This window comes from Rhincodon typus, chromosome 5, assembly GCF_021869965.1.
Source record: "Rhincodon typus isolate 14 chromosome 5, sRhiTyp1.1, whole genome shotgun sequence".
Taxonomy (NCBI): domain Eukaryota; kingdom Metazoa; phylum Chordata; class Chondrichthyes; order Orectolobiformes; family Rhincodontidae; genus Rhincodon; species Rhincodon typus.
Window position 1 is genome coordinate 31,300,186 of NC_063336.1, and position 19,214 is coordinate 31,319,399.

General features: G+C 41.3%; 1 protein-coding gene across 3 annotated transcripts; it reads right to left on the minus strand.

Annotated features, from left to right (window-relative positions):
• Positions 1-1,789: 1,789 nt before the first annotated feature.
• On the minus strand, positions 1,790-17,311 carry hmgn3 (high mobility group nucleosomal binding domain 3). 3 transcript variants are annotated; one of them, XM_020528218.2, is made up of 6 exons: positions 17,130-17,306; positions 14,860-14,907; positions 14,653-14,679; positions 8,671-8,733; positions 6,970-7,068; positions 1,790-2,283 (listed from the first exon to the last, which is right to left on the minus strand). In XM_020528218.2, the coding sequence occupies exons 1-6, from the start codon at positions 17,163-17,165 to the stop codon at positions 2,242-2,244; spliced, it is 315 nt and encodes a 104-aa protein (XP_020383807.1). In that variant the 5' UTR covers positions 17,166-17,306; the 3' UTR covers positions 1,790-2,241. The 3 variants fall into 3 exon arrangements, with proteins under 3 accessions (XP_020383807.1, XP_048453210.1, XP_048453209.1); XM_048597253.1 differs by lacking the exon at positions 1,790-2,283 and adding an exon at positions 4,281-4,526 and having other exon boundaries at positions 17,148-17,311; XM_048597252.1 differs by lacking the exon at positions 1,790-2,283 and adding an exon at positions 4,281-4,526 and having other exon boundaries at positions 17,130-17,311.
• Positions 17,312-19,214: the final 1,903 nt, after the last annotated feature.

The following is a 19,214-nucleotide window of genomic DNA, read 5'->3' on the forward strand; positions in this document are numbered from 1 at the left end:
CGGGGGGGGGAGTTACGGTCCTTGAAAAACGAGGACAACTGAGATGTACGGGAGTGGAATGTCTCATCCTGGGAGCAGATTCGGCGGAGGCGAAGGAATTGGGAATAGGGGATGGCATTTTTGCAGGAAGGTGGGTGGGAGGTGTATTCTAGGTAGCTATGGGAGTCGGTGGGCTTGAAATGAATTTCGGTTTCTAGGTGGTTGCCCGAGATGGAGACAGAGAGGTCCAGGAAGGGGAGAGAAGTATTAGAGATGGTCCAGGTAAACTTAAGGTTGGGGTGGAAGGTGTTGGTGAAGTGGATGAACTGTTCGAGCTCCTCAACCTTCATTAATTTTGAGTTTTGTTTTGAAGAGCTAACAATCAAGTTAGTGAGACACGATTTCCCACACACAAAGCCATGTTGACTATCCCTAAAAACTGTTCTGAAGAAGGATCACTCGACCAAAGGATGTTAACTCCGATTTCTCTCCACAGATGCTGCCAGACTTTTCCAACAGCTTCTGCTTTGATCCCTAAAAGGGCCTTGCCTTTTCAAATGCATGTAAATCCTGTCCCTCAAACTCTTCCAACAACTTACCCACTACCAATGTTAGGCTCACCGATCTATAGTTCCCTGGTTTTTCTTTCCAAAGTTTAATGGAACCACATTAGCCAACATCCAGACTTGCAGCACCTCACCTGTAGCTGTTGATGATACAAGTGTCTCAGAAAGAGGCCCAGCAATCTCTACCCTGGCTTCTCCAAAATTCTAGAAAATACCTGATCCCTGGGATTTATCTACCTTTATGCATTTTAAGACCTCCAACACCTCCTCTTCTGTAATATAAACTCTTCAAAACATTACTATTTATTTCATGTCTTTCACCACAGTAAATACTGAAAGAGTCATCAATAGTATTAAAATGCTGCATCTACTTACCACTCAATTCAGGTGTTGCTCGTACAACCCAACTTTAAATATATCTAGGCATGGGTCTATATAGTTGGGAGTAGCTGTCCCCAACATTAAGGCACTATGAAATACAAACAACTGCAAAACTTCAGCTAAAATAAATGTCAGAAGTAAAATAACTCTTAAAAACCACAAGAAGCAAGTAGCATGCATAGCTGTGTCCACTGCTGAACATTTTGCAGTACTAGAATAACACGTTCTGCTGCTCCTGGACTGATCAGGATTGCCTCAAATTCTAATGGCTTGAATAAAGATTAGTTTTATTTTCTTTCAACTATAATGGTTCCATTCAGCTAAAATAACAGGAATTGTAATCTGAAGATCTAAATACTCAATAGGCATCATTTTCCTGGCTATGACATCTGCATTGTTAATTGGTTATATATCTAAAGCATTATTCCTATTCAGTAATATTATTGCTCTGGTGTTTAACTGGTTAAAATGCTGCCACATGATCAGAATTTGCAAAATCCTTGTCTGCCTATCTTACAGTAAAGCTTAGTCACCTCAATTATTTCAATGCTGTCCTGATCAGCCTTCTATTCTGATTGTTGGGCGAGGTGATCTAGTTTCTTTTCAGGTATTACATTAACAATCCATTAATACAACATACACATCATTGGGTACTGTAATGACTTGGTCATGGAGAAGCCCAACTAAATACTTAAGTTATAAACTAGTCTAGAGGAGACTGTATCATTATCATCAATTCAGTATCTGAAATTAAAGCAGACATTCATTGTTTCATATTTGTAGGTGAAGTTAGCTTTTTAAAAACAGGGCAAAATTAAGGTATCCAGACAAAAACTAACTAACTGTTGATTAAACAAACGACATTGAGAAAAAAAGCATTTATTACAAAACAGACCACAAACCAAGCAGGTGATCACATCAGCACTCATCCATCAACTCTTGGAACAATTCACAGATTTATTGCTTTACAACAAACATTCAAAAGTGAAACTAATTTTTTTAGTTATACATTTCAATCACCTTAAGTATTAAAGGCAACATTTCTAAACTTCAAAGCCCATGGAACACATATCCAAGTTAGTCAAGAGATAACAATGCAAAATCTTTCCAATCGTAAAATTGATTTTTTGCTCAATAGAAGTTAGAAAGATCCCACTTGCCTAAAAGGATGTTTAGGTTCTATCAATGTCTTTCAAACACACACTCTAAAATGTACTAATCCTAAAAATATTTGCATTTACAAAATAACTTGATAAAAATATTTTCAATTCTACAAGTGTTACATAAAAATCAACTGAAGGCAATGGCAGATCCTTCAGTCGTCTTTCTGATTGCTTGCAGATTCAGTTTTCTGTTCCTACCAAAAAAAGAATTTAAATTAGACAATCAATCAATCCAAAACTTCAAACTGCAGGTTATAGAAAATCTGAATTTATTTTTCCTGTCAACTGCCAATCAAGATTACTATTCAGATTTAAATGCAATCTATGGAGTTGCATTTGTTGATTTACATGCTTCAAAAACTCTTCAAGATGTAAAAATATCATTTAATGCTCCAATGCCACTAATGCTGTTTCTTAAAGGCCATCAGCAAAAGCCAGACATGCACAGGCCATCTCTTTCATACCAGACTACATAACCTGGTTGACTTGGCAAATTAATAGAACAGCATTTAAAAGTTCCCACTCCACAGAACAACGGCATGCTCATGCAGTCACTTGTTTATTGTCCCATACATTGTGGCTAACTTGCCAGAACCACAACCTGTTAAAAAAAATTACTAAAATATTCAAAAATACACAATCTAGTCAAAAGGAAGAGATGCCTACATTATATGAAAATGTTCTACACTAATTACAATACACAGGCAGTAAGGCCATCCACAAATGTAGGATTCTGATGGAGTTATTGTTTGGACAGATACGGATAGTTATTGCAAACAAACAGGACCTTCTGATTTCTCCTACCCACCCTCCTCCCCCCACTCCCCCAAAAAGGAATGGATTATTTGATTTAAAAAAAAACTTTAACTATCCTGATTGCTTTTATGAATAGCCTGAAGCAGGAACTTAAGCAGTTGAACTGACAGGCTAGCATACACAAATACTAGAAATATAAATACTAACAATTCATCCTTAGTAGGGTCAACATACAAGTCACTTGGGCCTTTGAGCATTACTTAAAATGTTACCCAACAAAACCGAATCATCCATTCCAAAGAAAAACTAGAGAAAATCACTGTTGAGACTTTCTAGCAGCAATACTAGCTCATTGTCCTTCTACCTTCATTGTGATGTTCCACATTCAATAGGAGTTGTCATAATGCACGCACAGGCACACACCCATTAATCACTTCAATGTGAAAGTTTGAAAAAAAATGGTAGAAACACCACACCCAAATAAAAACAAAATGCAGCAGAAGCTCCATGGGGCTGGCTGCAGTAAGATCAAATGTGGAGTCCAGTGGGACTCTTCAGAACTGAAGGGACATGGAAAATAAAAACCAAAATGCTGGCAAAACTCAGTAGGTCTGGCAGCATTTGTTGAGAGAAAGCATCAACATTTCAGGCCCAGTAACTCTTCTTCAGACATGGAAAATTGATGGCATTCATACTGTAGGCAAACATGAGGGGCAACTGAAACAGAAGGGAATGGAAAGATCAAAGGCAAGCAAGGCGAGAGATTGGTAGTTCCACAGAACAGAAGGGAAAGGGATGGGTAATGATTAGACAGCAAAAAGGCCAACAGTAGGTGCTAGTAACAGTATATAAATCAGTTCTACTGAAGGCAAAACCAAATACATGTGTTGAACAGAAGGGAAAAATCATGGTTTTAGAGGAGCGATAGGGGTCCAGAGGAGGTAGTGATAGAGTACAAGCCAGCTTAAAAAGCAAAACTTCAGGCTCACATTTGTCTTAGGTTTGCTGCAGTGTGAAGCCCAGTGTAATCTGGATGAGTTATTTTGCACCTCATTTTCTCTTTAGGCACTTTACAGCCTTTAGGACTCAACATGGTAGTTAAACAGCTTCAAACTATGAACTTTGCTCTTCATTTTGTTTCCTCTGCCCAAGTGTGTGGTTTTCTTGGTTTTGTTCTCAGAGCTGACCTTTATTCTTCCATGAACACCTACTCTGGACCTCTCGTACTGTCTCTAAACCATTATCTTTCCCTTTTGTCCTGTGGCATATGTAGTTTCTTTTGTTCCCACTTTTCTGTTCTGTTTACTCAAGACCTTTTCCAACAGTATAAAAGCCCACCACTTTTCCACCTCATTCTTCAGTAATATTGGACTTGAAATATAATCTCTCTCTCTCTCGCGCTATACAAGAGCTACCAGACTTGCTGAGTTTCTAAAGCATTGATTTTATTTCAGATTTTCAGCATCCACAGTATTCCACTGCACTTGGTATTTTAAGCCAGCCTTAAGGATCATCAGTTTTTTTTTAGAAAAAGCGTTAACCACAGCATGTACACAGCACACACAGTATACATTATCATACCCTTAACTGCCACTGTTTCAACCTGGCCCTTCACAGACAGTGAGTGGAGTGGGGTATCTCTAGCTGAAGTGACACTGACAGAGGGACGAGAAACGTGGATCTGAAACAAGTGTTAGCAAAAAACAAAACTGAAAAAAAATCTAATCATTGCAAGTTTTATAGAATTATGATTCACAAAATATGGTCATCCTATGGTAGCTCCAAAGGATCAAATCAAAGGAGACCTATTCTTCCATCTTTCCCTCAACTCTTCTCTCTCCAGTTAATCATGCAGTTCCTTTCCAAAATTGAAGCGAGCTTCCCACAACTACTATTCAGGTAGTGCTTTCCAGATCCTAATCATACAGGAAGTGCTACACCTGCCCCCATACCTCCTCCCTCACCCCCATCCCAGGCCCCAAGAAGACTTTCCACATCAAGCAGATGTTCACCTGCACATCTGCCAATGTGGTATACTGCATCCGCTGTACCCGGTGTGGCTTCCTTTACATCGGGGAAACCAAGCGGAGACTTGGGGACCGCTTTGCAGAACACCTACGCTCGGTTCGCAATAAACAACTGCACCTCCCAGTCGCGAACCATTTCAACTCCCCCTCCCATTCCTCAGACGACATGTCCATCCTGGGCCTCCTGCAGTGCCACAATGATGCCACCTGAAGGTTGCAGGAACAGCAACTCATATTCCGCTTGGGAACCCTGCAGCCCAATGGTATCAATGTGGATTTCACAAGTTTCAAAATCTCCCCTCCCCCTACCGCATCCCAAAACCAGTCCAGCTCGTCCCTGCCTCCCTAAACTGTTCTTCCTCCCACCTATCCCCTCCTCCCACCTCAAGCCGCACCTCCATCTCCTACCGACCAACCTCATCCCGCCCCCTTGACTTGTCCGTCCTCCCTGGACTGACCTATCCCCTTCCTAACTCCCTACCTACACTCACCTTTATTGGCTCTCCATCCCCGCCTCTTCGACCTGTTTGTTTCCTCTCCACCTATCCTCTCCTCTATCCCGCTTCTATCCGCCTCCCACTCTCTCCCTATTTATTTCAAAACCCCCTTCCCCTCCCCCTTTTCTGATGAAGGGTCTAGGCCCGAAACGTCAGCCTCTCTGCTCCTATGATGCTGCTTGGCCTGCTGTGTTCATCCAGCCCTGCACCTTGTTGTCTCGGATTCTCCAGCATCTGCAGTTCCTACTATCTCTCATACACTGCACTAACATGTTTTTCATGTCACCCCTGATTCTTCCACTTTCCACCTCAAATTACTGTTCTGTGGTTCTCAATCCTTCTGCTACTAGGAACAGGTATTTTCCCCAATTACACTATCCAGATTCATGAATTTGAAAAACAACCAATTCTCCTGCTGATGTTCAGCCAGGGACGGGGTGGGGGTGGAAATAGAGACCGAGACACAGATCCCAGTGGTGTTAAATTGATCCATGCCAAGGATAGCTCTGTTCTTAAGTCTTTTCCGCACTCCCTCTGATATTTTCAGATCTTTGATGGTACCTAGAATTGGACAATACTCTAGTTGAAACTGAACTGGTGTTTATTTACGTAGATGCACTATAACCTCCTCACTTCTGGACTCTATAGGCCTACTGATAAAGTCCAAGGTCCTATATGCCAGATCTTCCATAGAATCCCTACAGTATGGAAACAGGCCCTTTTGCCCAACACACCAACCCTCAGAGCATCCCACCCAGACCATTCCCCAAACCCACCCAACCTAGACATCCCTGAACACTACAGGAAATTTAGCACGGCCAAACCACCTAGCCTGCACATTATTAGACTGTGGGAGGAAACCGGAGCACCCGGAGGAAACCCATGCAGACACAGAGAGAATGTGCAAACTCCAAACAGACAGTTGCCCAAGGGGGAAAATTGAACCCAGGCCCCTGGCGCTGTGAGGCAGCAGTGCTAACCACTGAGCCACCATGCCGCCCCTGCCACTTAAACCAACCAACAATTTGCACTTACATACTCCCATGCTCCTGTGAATTTAAGAACTGTGCACTTTATTCTTCCTAACATAATGAATCATTGCCACTTCTCTGTCCATTTGAGAGCTTCAGACCCCCACCAACACCCACCCCACCGTTTGAAGTCCATTACTACTCTCCTCACAGTTCATGATACTGCCATGTTTTGTCGCATCTGGAAAGTTTGAAACTATGCTATACAACCAAGCTTAGGTCAAGAAAAGCAGCAGTCCTAATACTGACCCTTGGGAAAATCCCATTGTTTCTTGGGCTGGAGGTCAGTTACAAATTGTTCACCACTACTGCATTCCCTACCACAGAACCAGTGTTGCATTCTTGTTGCCACTGCCTTTTATTCTATGGGTTTCAATTTGCTGACAAGCTGGTTAAATAGCACTTTACTACTAATGACTAAAAAATCCATGCATGCATGATGAAGTGTATCAACGTTCTCAGCTACCTCCGTCAAAGAAATATATCCAATTAGTTAAACATGGCTTGCCCTAAAATCTTTTTAAATATATGAACATAGCTTTTAAGCACACATCAGATTCAAATAGTACCTCATCAGGTTTCGTTTCACCATTTTGAGCAGGTGAAACCTCTTCCTTGGTTATTTTCTTCTTCCCTTTGGGCTGTTTCTTGGGTTTTGGTGAAAGCTTCTAGAAATCAGAATGATCAATGGTCCTGAAAGACTCCATTTTAATTAAAATGGCACAGAACACTTCACTATCCATAAAAATATTTTATTTGTATAGAACACTTAATTCAAAAATTATTGGTAAGCTATGCAAATCAAGCTGTGCATCTCCTATGATACAGGTAGTTCATGAAATGTTGTGGTTTCTGATACTGTCAACTGTACAAGTGCAATAATTTGCATATCACCAGTCAATTTGCTGATCAATACATCATGGTTGACATGGCAGATATGTTACACAATCTACTGAAGTTCAAAGGGATGGGACTGACAACTAACCTTAGACCTTTGAGCCAAATAGTATTAGCATAGCACACAGGAAAAGAACAGAAGGATACTATGTAAATATGACTGAGGTAATCTGTCCACAGAAAGAATGAAATGAACTTATAATTGGAGTAGCATAGTGGGTAGATCGAGTTCAATATAGATAGTAATCCAGAATCACAAGTTAACGTTCTGGGTACATGGGCTCAAATCTCACCGTGATAGAGATTGAAATTAGAAGAATCGGGAACTAAAAATTAGCTTAATGATGACCTATGTCACCAATGGTCATTAAAAAACCCATATAGTTAACTGATGTCTTTAAGGGAAGAAATCTGCCATCTTTACCTGGTCTGGTCTAAAAATGACTCCAGAGGCACAGCAAAGTTGGCTTTTAACTGCTCTCTGAAATGGCTCAGCAAGTCACGTAGCTCAAGGATAATTAGGGATGAGCAATAAATATTGACCCAGCCAGTGATACCCACATCCTATGAATGCATTAAAAAAAAATTTAGATCATTCTACTTTTGAGGCCTTCATTTACTTTAACAAAGAGACACAAAAGATGTAGTGTTTACACATTGTCCCCCCACGATCATCTGTCCACAGGCCTTTATAGACTTAAAAATTAGACTACACAAAAAAGGACATGGAAAGCTCCAGATGCGTGGACCAAGTGACATTTTAGAAGGTCTCCTCAACTTACATTTCTGGGCACCATGACCGTGTTTATCCCAACCTACATTATTCTGCGCTGAAAGAACTTAAAAAAAATTGAACCAGAATCACTCATCCTCATAGTATACTGTTGCATGGGTCATTCTTCAAACATTTCAGTGCAGACACAATGGGCTGAGTGGCCGCCTTCTGCACTGTTACAATTCGGTTATTGGGGTACATTGCTTCTTCAATAATTTGCACCTACAAGACACTCTCTTAAGCCCTTCTCTAACAATAGTGCAGAGGCAATTCTGAATACAAGGCAAATCCTAAAACCAAACATCCAACAGTTACAGTTCCCTTGGGGTTTAGCAGATAAATGCACTTCTAGCGTGTGGCTCTTGATTACACAAATCAGGAAGGTGAAATTTCAAACTCAATACACATTGGACATGTTAATCATAGTTGGGAAGTTAGGCTTCCTAAACAGGTGGATTTTCAATCTTGGATCAAAAAGGCTGCGTTGGAACGGGTGTTTAAGGAGATTGAAGGCAAGGACAGAATCAAGCTCAGTTGTAACATTCTCCCTAGCTGAAGTAAGCCGAACATAAAATGACAGAATAATATAGATCCTTACCCTGGCTCGTTTCTGTGGCTTGGACTCTTCTTTAGCAACAGCTGCTGCTGCAGCAGCTGCAGCCTGCAACAGAAGTTGAATAATTTTTAGTGTAAACCAAAATGCAAAGCATACATTTAATAGCTTGATGTACTTCAGTAAATTTAGGCGGAATTCACTGACAAAGTGGCAGGCCAACCTTTTTTTTAAAAAAAAAAGTGCTCTAATCGTCAAGTTGTTTGATCATGCTATCCATGTTAAAAGACACTTTTCAAATATGCTGTTAAAATCATTTTATTCACTCAATTGGACAGGTCTCAAAGGTTAAGCCTTCGCTCCCCACATTTGTTTTATCCTAGTTGCTAGAATTGGACAGTCATATTTTATGCATACATATATAAAAAAGCTACTAGGACAGAATTTAGCATGATATGTAGAAAATTAATGTAGGATATGGTAATTTGTACGTGAATGCAAAATGCTGAAGAAATGAGCAGAGAGCACTCGAGCTTGAACAACATAATTCCTTTAAAATGTAGTGCAGATGGATTGAAGCGATAGAAAAGCTCACAGCATTTGGCATTTTATAAATAGGACTGGGAACAGTAAAAGGTATTATAATTTTCTCCAGGACAATTGCAGCAGGCTTTGCAGAAAACAAGATGGACATGGATTATATAGATACTGTCGTCCATTTTAAATACATTATTCAAATACCAAGCGCACTGAGGCACAAGATTTTTGAGTGGGAAAATACAAGACGGTCAGCAACAGGAGCGAAGAATAGGACAAACACAAAGAATAGCAAAGCAGACAGACAATCAGCAACAAACAATGATTGCAAACCAGCTGTCGAAATGCACAAGCAATGAATGCGGAGAAACTGCTCTGCAAGTTACCTTGTTACATTCTATCATAAATCCACAAATGAATGCCTGGAATGCAGTTGCCCAGAAGAAATTTTACTTGCCAAAATAATAAAATGAAAACAAACTTATTGCAACCCACAACTGGGTCAGCCAAATATTCCACCTCCTTGTGTTGAAGGAGCAACTCTAGAATACGTTAAGCACTTCCCATGACTCAGCAGCCATCTCTCTCAAAAGGCCAGCATTGACAAGGAGATCTGTTATGGACCAGCTGCACTATGTGGCTTTTTACAAAGTACAGCAGCATATGTTTCATAATGAAGGCATCTGCACATAAACAAAACTTCTATAATACAGGCCTATGCTTAAAAGCACACAGGCATTTTTCATTAGAATGCTGCTGCCAGGACATTTTGCATGTAGGGACAGGTACCTATCTCGTGGATTGGACCAGAGTGCATCTCAGGGTTCCTCATTTGTTCTTAGCACTTTCTCTCACTTTATCCCTAATTTGATTCTCCCAGCAGCCTACCTTGTCCTTGTGCTTTCGCCCTTCAGCCAAAGCTTAAAGGTACTCCTATATCTTGCCTCACCTTGCAGCAGAGACAAAACAGGCAACTTGTAATGGCCATCAGCAGTGATCAGTCAAGCAGGTGGACATATTGCTGTACAATCTCTTAATTGCACAGTATCTACACGTATAGTAAACACACTGCATGTCTCGAAGTCTAAAGGGGAGTAACACTGAGTCAAACAAAGAGAGATAAGTGAAACAAAAACAGCTGGAAAAACTCAGTGGGTCTGGCAGCATCCATGGAGGTAAAGCAGAGTTAATATGGAGTCTAGTGTGGGTTCAATTCTGAAGAAGGGCCATGGGACTCAAACTGTTAACTGTTGCTTTCTCTCCACAGATGCTGCCAGACTTGCAGAGTTTCTCCGGCAAGCTTTGTTTTTGTTTCAGATCTTCAGCATCTGTAGTTATTTGTTTTATTAAAAGGGGAACACCTTTCAGTCAGGGGATCCCAGCACAGTACATCAAGAGTTGTGCCAGATATTAGTCCGGCAGCTTGGAAACCGTTAGGCTGCCAGTAAGGGCCAGTCCAGCAAAACATCTACAGTCGCTAGGGCGGGGGGGGGGGGGGTGGTTTGGGCTATAGTTTGACCTGTGGGTCCAGTGTTACAAGTCCAGGAAATGCAGGCAATCACAGCTGGTTGCTCACCATTTGAGGCTGTCTGGCTAAGCCAGTCAAGGAAGTGGACCATGGGACAGACGTTGGGGGCGGGGAAGTTATTTGGAGGAATTTAAGACAACATGCTGGGGTACAAAGAGAATTACAGCTCTGAAAGGGAACATCTCAATATATAATCATAAGAGGGCAGACATGATAGAAGGGAAAGGAGTAATGTGGGAGGAGGAGTTATCAACAGTCAGGAATACTCTCACTTTGATTGTCAGAGGTGGGGCAACAGTAGACTGCTACATCCGGCACATTGACTTGGTGTGTCTGGGGAAATAAAACAGGAAGATGAACAGTTGGATAGTGTCAGTTGGGAACATGGCAAAGTACAAAGGCGAAGGAGGGCTACCAAGATGAGAATATACATAGGTGAAGCCCCAAGTGCAAGAGGCTGAGCTGCAACTCTCTGCTTGCAATGTGACTGCTCTTTCTTTCTGTCATGCTGCAAATAACGTGAAGAACAGTGGAGCCCACAGGCCTTGTAGTTTTGTTTGGAAAATCCTCAGGGTGTTTGTATTTAGTGGGTCCAGACATGCTGGGTGTGTGTGCTGCCTAGGGGCAGGTGCCCCCTCCTTGGTTTGAACTCCCCTGGGTTGAAGGTGACAGGCAGCATGAAGGGGGAAGATGCAGCTACCTCTTCCTTTACTGCTGCACACTTGTCCAGATCATACAGACCACACTGATCCAGGTAGCAACTTCGGACCAGGCTGGCAAGGTCTGGTACCATGGAGTCTCCATCTGCACTAGAGGGAGAAAGGACAGTGCTCCTCTGCACCACTCCATCTATCAGGATCTCCAGGTTCAGGGGCATAAAATGAGACATCAATATGTTCCCTCATCTGCCACGCCCAGGACAAATGGCATGAACCACGCACAGCAGCTTCAGACTGATAACAGGTGATTGAGTGCATAACAGCTTTTTCATTATGGCTACAGCACCAGGAATCCCAGATGTCCTAGCAGTGATGAGCACTGCCACCTCCAGTGAGTGGGTGAATGGGTAATGAGGTGAGTTTGGGAAGATGGCAAAATTTTTCATGCTAGGCCTCAAAGAGAGAAACCCTCCATCCAAGTTGCCAAACTTGACAAGTGGCCAATTGCATACATGATTCAGCCTTACATTGTGAGCTTTGCAAGCATGGGCTAGGTGAATTTTCAGTCCAAATGCTGCCCATTGTATAGTGAAGGGACATGCTGTTTGATACAATCCACCAGTCATTTAGATATACAGCTGCATACTTAGTATTGCACTAACATACAACTCTATTCTATCAAGTAACTAAATGATATTGTCCTTCTTTAACTTAACCTCACATGTATTCAGGCAACACTCTTGCAAAACAAAACCAAATCAGGATAGGCCAGACATTCAGATGACCAAAATGCATCTTCCTCTAACTCCTGTTTTCTTAACTTCTAAATGTCCGACTGTCCACGAGAAAGCCAGGCAAATGCCTCAGATACTTTGAAGCTCTCCTTGAAATAGTACTGAAAGTAACGGCTGGGAGGAGCAGGCTTGTTAAAAATGGTAACCATCTGTTCAAGCTTTGAGTCCCAATATTTTAAATTACAAAAGATACAGGCTGACCAGGAAGCAACTCCTGCTTTCTGGATCCCACTACCACATGGGATACCCTGCCCCACATGCCTAAAGGTCTGCGGATCAACAATCAGACTGCTTAAATCAAAGACCCACAGCACAAACGTGCAAACATGCAGAAAAGCTATTCTCAAATTTAGCGTCTGTTCACAAAAACACCCAGATGCCACTATTACGATTTGCAAGCAATAACAGGCTGGAAGACAATTTTCCAGGAACACACCAGAGATTCTCACCCACTAGCATACATTTGTTAAAAATAATTTAAGTGCTGGTAATATTAATGGTGCTGGGTGAGATTGCTCACCATCAGCATGTTGTTACAACCCATTACACTAGGTAATCGGACGGCTTTTTTGACACACTCCTCCACTGGCCACAAAGTTTAATTCTAAAGGGAGGTGATATTGTCACTATTAGACTGTATGCCTCAGCACTAGAAATATGAGAGCCAGGTTCCTTTAATTAACAAAGGGAAGTATTAGTTTTACTTCTTAGAATGCTTACTCAAGGTTAAGAACAAAAAAGATTTTAAAATATGCAACTATGTCCTACAAACATTCTTGAAAAATAAGACTTAAACTCACCTTGCCAAGCCTGCAGAAACAAATACAAAACTCTGCAGATAATTATTGCAAAAGATATTTTGGCAATGGAAGGGTTAAATTCAGAAGAAAACAATCGTATTCAGATTGTTGAAATGCTGGTCTGGAGATAAAGTCCATTTGCCCACAGAAGATGTTAACACTGGGTTTTCTTTCTGGTTCATTATTGGCTGGTTGAAATAGCTTTCTGGAGGCACTGGTGTAGGTTCACACACACTTCTCCTTCCAGTGAGTTTTCAACACAATGTGCGAATGGTTCAACAACAGAGTGAGTGCAAGACAGATAAACTTATTATGGAAAAGACAACTTTTGTCTATGTTTAAAACCCAGTTTTATATTTTAAAAAATGGCCCAACACTGGGTCAAGTAGTTTGTTCTTTACATATGTAACATTGTTAACGTTTCAGGGAGTGAAAGATTCAGAATTTACACGTCCAGTCAATAAGACCAAGGTGTCCTTGTATACCAGTCACTGAAAGTAAGCTTGCAGGTGCAGCAGGCAGTCAAGGCAAATGGTGTGTTGACCTTCACAGCAAAAAGTTTCAAGTACAGGAGCAGGGATGTCTTCCTGAATTTATCCAGGGCCTTGGTGAGGGCATACCAAGAATGTTTTGTGCAGTTTTGGTCTCCTTATCAGAGAAAGGATGTTCTTGTTAAAGGAAGCACAGTGAAGGTTTAGGATGGCAGGATTGACGTAGGAGGTTAGGTTTAATTGGTTGTGGGGTAGACCATTTAGAACTGACATGGAGAAAATTTCTTCACCCAGAGAGTAGTGAACCTGTGTAATTCGTTACTACAGACAGCAGTCAAGACCAAAACTTTAAGATTTCGAGAAGGATTTGGATTATAGCACTTGGGGCTAAAGGGATCAAAGCATGTGGGGGACAAGGTAGGAATGGATCATTGGTTTGAATGATCATAACAATTGGCGGTGCAGGATCAAAAGGCTAAAAACGGCCTACTCCTGCGCTTATTTTCTATGCTTCTATATTAAAATTAAATTATCTTTTAGATAAGATCTTCATAACAATGTTCTCAAAATTACAATCAGGCAGCTTCATGGTAAAATTAGCCTGATGTTAGAAAATATTACAGCATGGAAATAGACCCCACGGTCCAACAAATCCATGCTGGCCATGTTCCCAAACTAAACCAATCCCACTTGCCTGCACTTAGTCCATAATCTTCCAAACCTTTCTAATTAATGTACATGTCTAAGTGTCTTTTATATATTGTAACTGTACATGCATCCACCACTTTCTCTGGCAGTTCATTCTGCACATGAACCACTCTCATTTAAACAAGTTGCCCCTCATGTCCTTTAGTCTCTCTCCACTCATTTTTTTCTTAAATGAAAAAGTGCCCCTTAGTTTTTAAATAAGGGAAAAATTTCTTGTCATTTATCTTATCTATGCCCCTCATGATTTTATAACCCTCAACTTCATACCCTTCCATGAAAGTCCAAGCCTTTCAGTATATTTTTATATTTCAACCCTCCATTCCCAGCAACTCTTGAGGCTACTATAAGAAACATGAGAATTGAGGCATGATTGGATAGCTAAATGGTGAGTAATGTGTCAGTAATTGGAAGACAGAACATATTTATGATAGCTACCTGTATTGGCACTGAAATAAGCCTCAGGATTTATCCTCTCATTTATATACATAGTTGGATTGTAGGTCTACTTACTTTTTCCAATCTATCGGATCTTCTGAGCTGCAAAAAGAGGAAGGACATTTTTTTTTAAAATGCACTTGGAAAAAGGTTAATAAAATAAGGCATTACTACCATTTCATACTCTTTGGAGGGTCATATAATAAGTAAATATGTGAAAAGAAACAGCTGTGATATGTAATTGAAAGCTAGATATTGGAAGGAAAGCGCAAAAATTCTCACCGGTTTAACCACTTTTGCTTCATGTTTTTGCTCACCCTCACTTGGTGCCTGAAAGAACAATGTTGCATACATTATTAATCTAAAATCTGTCTAACTGCATGAGGTAAATTACTTGTGTTTTAGGCTGCTTGGCATGTTTCTTTCAATGAATCACCACCCAGACACAGCAGCAGAAACAGTTTACACAGACTGATGAAAATGTTTCTTTGCCATTTCAATTTTTTTTATTTTAGAAAAAGGAAATCACATCTAATTTAAAACTACAAAGATGTTTTGTTCATATACCAAAGAAAACCCCTCAGATTACACATTTGCAAATAGGTAGAGAGGATTTCCCTATATTTGACCACACAGTCCACCTTGATATCATGCCATGTAACTGAGCCACAGTACACTAATCTTCCAAATGCTGTAGACTCAGCTGTCACTTGCTGGCTTTAAGACAAATGCTATAATTTTATTTTAATGAAAAACACTTTCCCCATAGAAGACATGAGGCCTTACCAAGTCCCTAACTAGGGGGCATTGTTTCGAATTAAGGGTCACCCTTTATGGACAGACTAGAAGAAATTTCTGTCAGAGGGTCAAGAACAGACTGTTCTGAAGAAGGATCACTAGACTTGAAACCTTAAATCTGCTTTCTACCTACAGATGCTGCTAGACCTGCTGAGTTTGTCCAGCAATGTACGCTCTTGTTTTGAATGAATTCTGTTCCATGAATCCTCAACCATCTGCCATCCCAGTTAGAGAATCACTCGTGTTTATTCTTAGTCTTTCCCTCAAGCAATATTTACTATCACCTTCTAGTTGGTCCATTTAATATGTATTACACTATAAGAAATAAACAGGAATAAGTGTGCTCAAGAGCAGCATGGTGGCTCTGTGGTTAGCACTATTGCCTCAAAGTACAAGGGACTCAGGTTTGATTCCAACTTTGGGCGATTGTCTGTGTGAAGTTTGCACATTCTCCTTGTGTCTACACAAGTTTCCTCCAGGCCCTCCTGTTTCCTCCCACAGTCCAAAGATATGCAGATTAGGTGAACTGATCATGTTAAACTGGCCCACAGTCTACAGTTGGGTGGTTTAGTCATGTTAATTACAGGGATAGGATGGGTCTGGCTCTTTGGAGGGTCAGCGCACACTTGATGGGCCAAATAGTCTCTACCCACACTGTAGGGATTCTATGCTGTGCCATTCAATAGGATCATGGCGAACACATTCCTCAGCTCAACTTTCTTGCATTTTGCCCCTAACCCTTGATTTCCCTGACTGGTCAAGAATCTACACAAGGACTGTCCCCACAGCACTCTGTGGCAAGGAAGCCACTCTGCAAGTTGACAAGTCTTTTTAACAATCACTCCATCCCAGTTAGTTTACCTCCTTAACCTCTCCCTCATTCACCACATTCCCAAGGGGCACTTACCTCCTCTAATTATCTTCCCTGCTCCACCATTAGCTCTTCCCCCCCCCCTCTCTTTTAAATACTTTAAGCACCGTCCTTCCTTTAAATAGAGTTCCCAAAATGACTGAATTATTTTAACTTCAATCACTGCCTCTCGGGTTTACTCCTTTGCCAGACTCCATGGTCACCTCTAGCCCTTGGGAGAGGGGCTCCTTCAATACCCCCTCCTCCACTTGCTTTAATACTCATGCCTACCTCGGTTCACCAGGTAACTGTAATACTCGTGCGTGCGCCCGAGGTGGCGAGCACGCACACAAGCAGCGGGGACTGAATGAGTGACAGGTACATACGGGCTCCGCTAAAACCCCACAGGCGGAGATTAGTTTCAAACATGGCTTTAGCCTTCGAAGAGGAGAAATAAATATATGCATTTTAAAAATTCGCAATTCAATGTTACTTCATATATGCTCGACGTACCCACAAAAATCTAAGTCCCTTTACATTTTGATTGCATACACAGATATAAAAAAAAATTACAACCACCTCGAAGCATCGAAAATGGGTACAACATTTCTATACTGAAGTGAAGAAAGATTCATTTGTTGCAACCATCATGGAGGGAACTAGGACACCAAATAACTGGAAATCGTGTTGCAAATAATGACCGCGTTACGCTTTCAGTTTAGTTACTTTGTCCTTCTTCTGAAAAAAAGAAACAATTCCCAAATTTAAAAAAAAAACTTTTTCACAAAGGTATTTTTTTAAATGAGAGTACATAAAATTGTACGACGTATTTTCTATTCACCATTTCCAAACAGAGCAGTGAGTACGGTTCGAATTACCAGAAAAAAAAAGCAGCGAAACTAACCTTGCTGCCCAAACCTACCGTCCTTTTGGGAGGCATGGTTGCAAAAGGGTGGATCGAGCTGGTTTGCAGGGGACACACTTCGAGAAAGAACGCTACAACCCCTGTTGCAAGTTTCAACTCACAGCCAACAGCAGTTCAATTTCTAAACACCTTGCTAATCAGATGATAATATAATGCTAATAAGATGCCAATCATGCCCCGCCCCCCCAAGTCGCTGTGTGGTGGGGACCGAGCGACAGCCCCGCCCACTTTCCCAGAGCCCGGGTTTTCCATTGGTCCAAGGACAATCAATGAGGGGAGAGGAGAGGAGGGGAGAGGAGAGGAGGGGAGGGGAGGGGAGGGGAGAGGAGAGGAGGGGAGGGGAGGGCCGAGGCGCCAGGTTCGCCGCAGGACGGAGGCTCAGTGACTGGTTCCCCAGCTTGTCAGTATTCGTGGGCGCTGGGGTTTCTCTGGTTGAAATTGCTGCAGTTTGTTTGCACTGGGGGTTTCGGGACGAGTGGGGGTAGCATCCGTTCGAAAGAAAACACTCCCTAAATGCTTTGGGCAGTGTTATTTAAAACTACAATGCCATACACAGGGGAGCAATTGTATCTGTAGGTCCAATCAAAAACCGCCAGGAAGAAAACTCGATTGCCTGTTTGGTTTTTTTGAATTCAAAAACAAACATTCTGCAATATGCCAGCAGCAACAACAGCTGCTCGAAACGGGAAGGGATCAGTCAGCATTTGTAAAGAGGTTGATCAATGTTAACAGGCACAGCCATTGTCCAGAAAAGCATATTTGCAAATAATTATGTTAAATGCACGTTTGGTCTGTACGAATTGGGCAACATTTTTTTAAACCATATCATCAAACCTGGTATTGTTCTATGCACTATTATTTTACAATGGTTACAGATCCAATTATTTTCCTTTGAAGTTGCCGCGAAGCTGCGTCGATATAATGTAACAGATTGCGGTATGAAGAGTAACACAGTTTCACAGCAGGTTTAACAAAGTAACCTAACTTCACAGTGTTCCTCAAATAAAGCAACATTTCAAAGTATCTTGGAAGTTACCGAATGTAGACACTGATTTGACAGGGGGTATAGAAAAGAGACGGATCTAAGGAGGTTTTGGAAAGGGCAGAGGCAAAACAGTTGATTTTGGGCTGGAATTTCATAGGGTTACCGAATGGTGGGTATCAATCTTCAATTAGAAGTGCAATAAATAGATAACAGTTCACATTCAGATGAAGATTAATAGGCTGAGACATAGGTTGGTCTGGGAAGGTGAAGCAAGACAGTGGTTTGAAGATGAAGGCAAAAAGATTTAGGTAATTGATTAAGTGGAGCTCAAGAAGATGGGGGATGATGGATCTGCATGGCAGGACTAGCAGTAGACACACTGCAAAATTATGTATCCACCTTTGTAATTTTAATGCTTGCCTCAGCATCCTTTTTGGAGTGCCTAGGGTCATTTCTCTACTTTAAAGGTTCTCAATTGATTTTTTAAACAAGAAAAATAATAAGATTGCTGGTGAAAAAGAGACATCCATTGAAGAATTACATTTATATTTATTCACAGGACCTTCTCTTTAATACTTATGCTAAAGTTGGTTCACCAGGAACCTTTTTTTTCATAAGGTGGTGGGCATGTAGACAGTCAGAGGTCAAGCAGACAGACAGGCAGTGGAGACTGAGTGAGTGGCAAGTACATACAAGGGCCACACATGCACCTTTTCAATCCAACCAAAGACTAAGGGACAGCTTTTCCCTGATGCAATCTCTGTAGAAACACCACAACCAACAGAGTCCACATGACAACCAATCAACACCTATTTTGCTCATTTAATACAAATTGTATTTCTTTTGAAATTTGGTATTTTTGTGTCTGTCCTGATGAATGCAAGAAACTTCAGCAACGCTCAATTTCTGTATTACCAGGTGACTGTGAAAAATGCCTCCTCTCTGCATATGAATATTAGAAGAGTAGTAAGAGGAGGGTGGGACTAATTACTGACCATGTGTAGGCATGAAGACAGAGGACAGATATTATCTGAATCTTGTTTACCAAGGCACAAATATGTTGCCAAGCCTTAATAAAA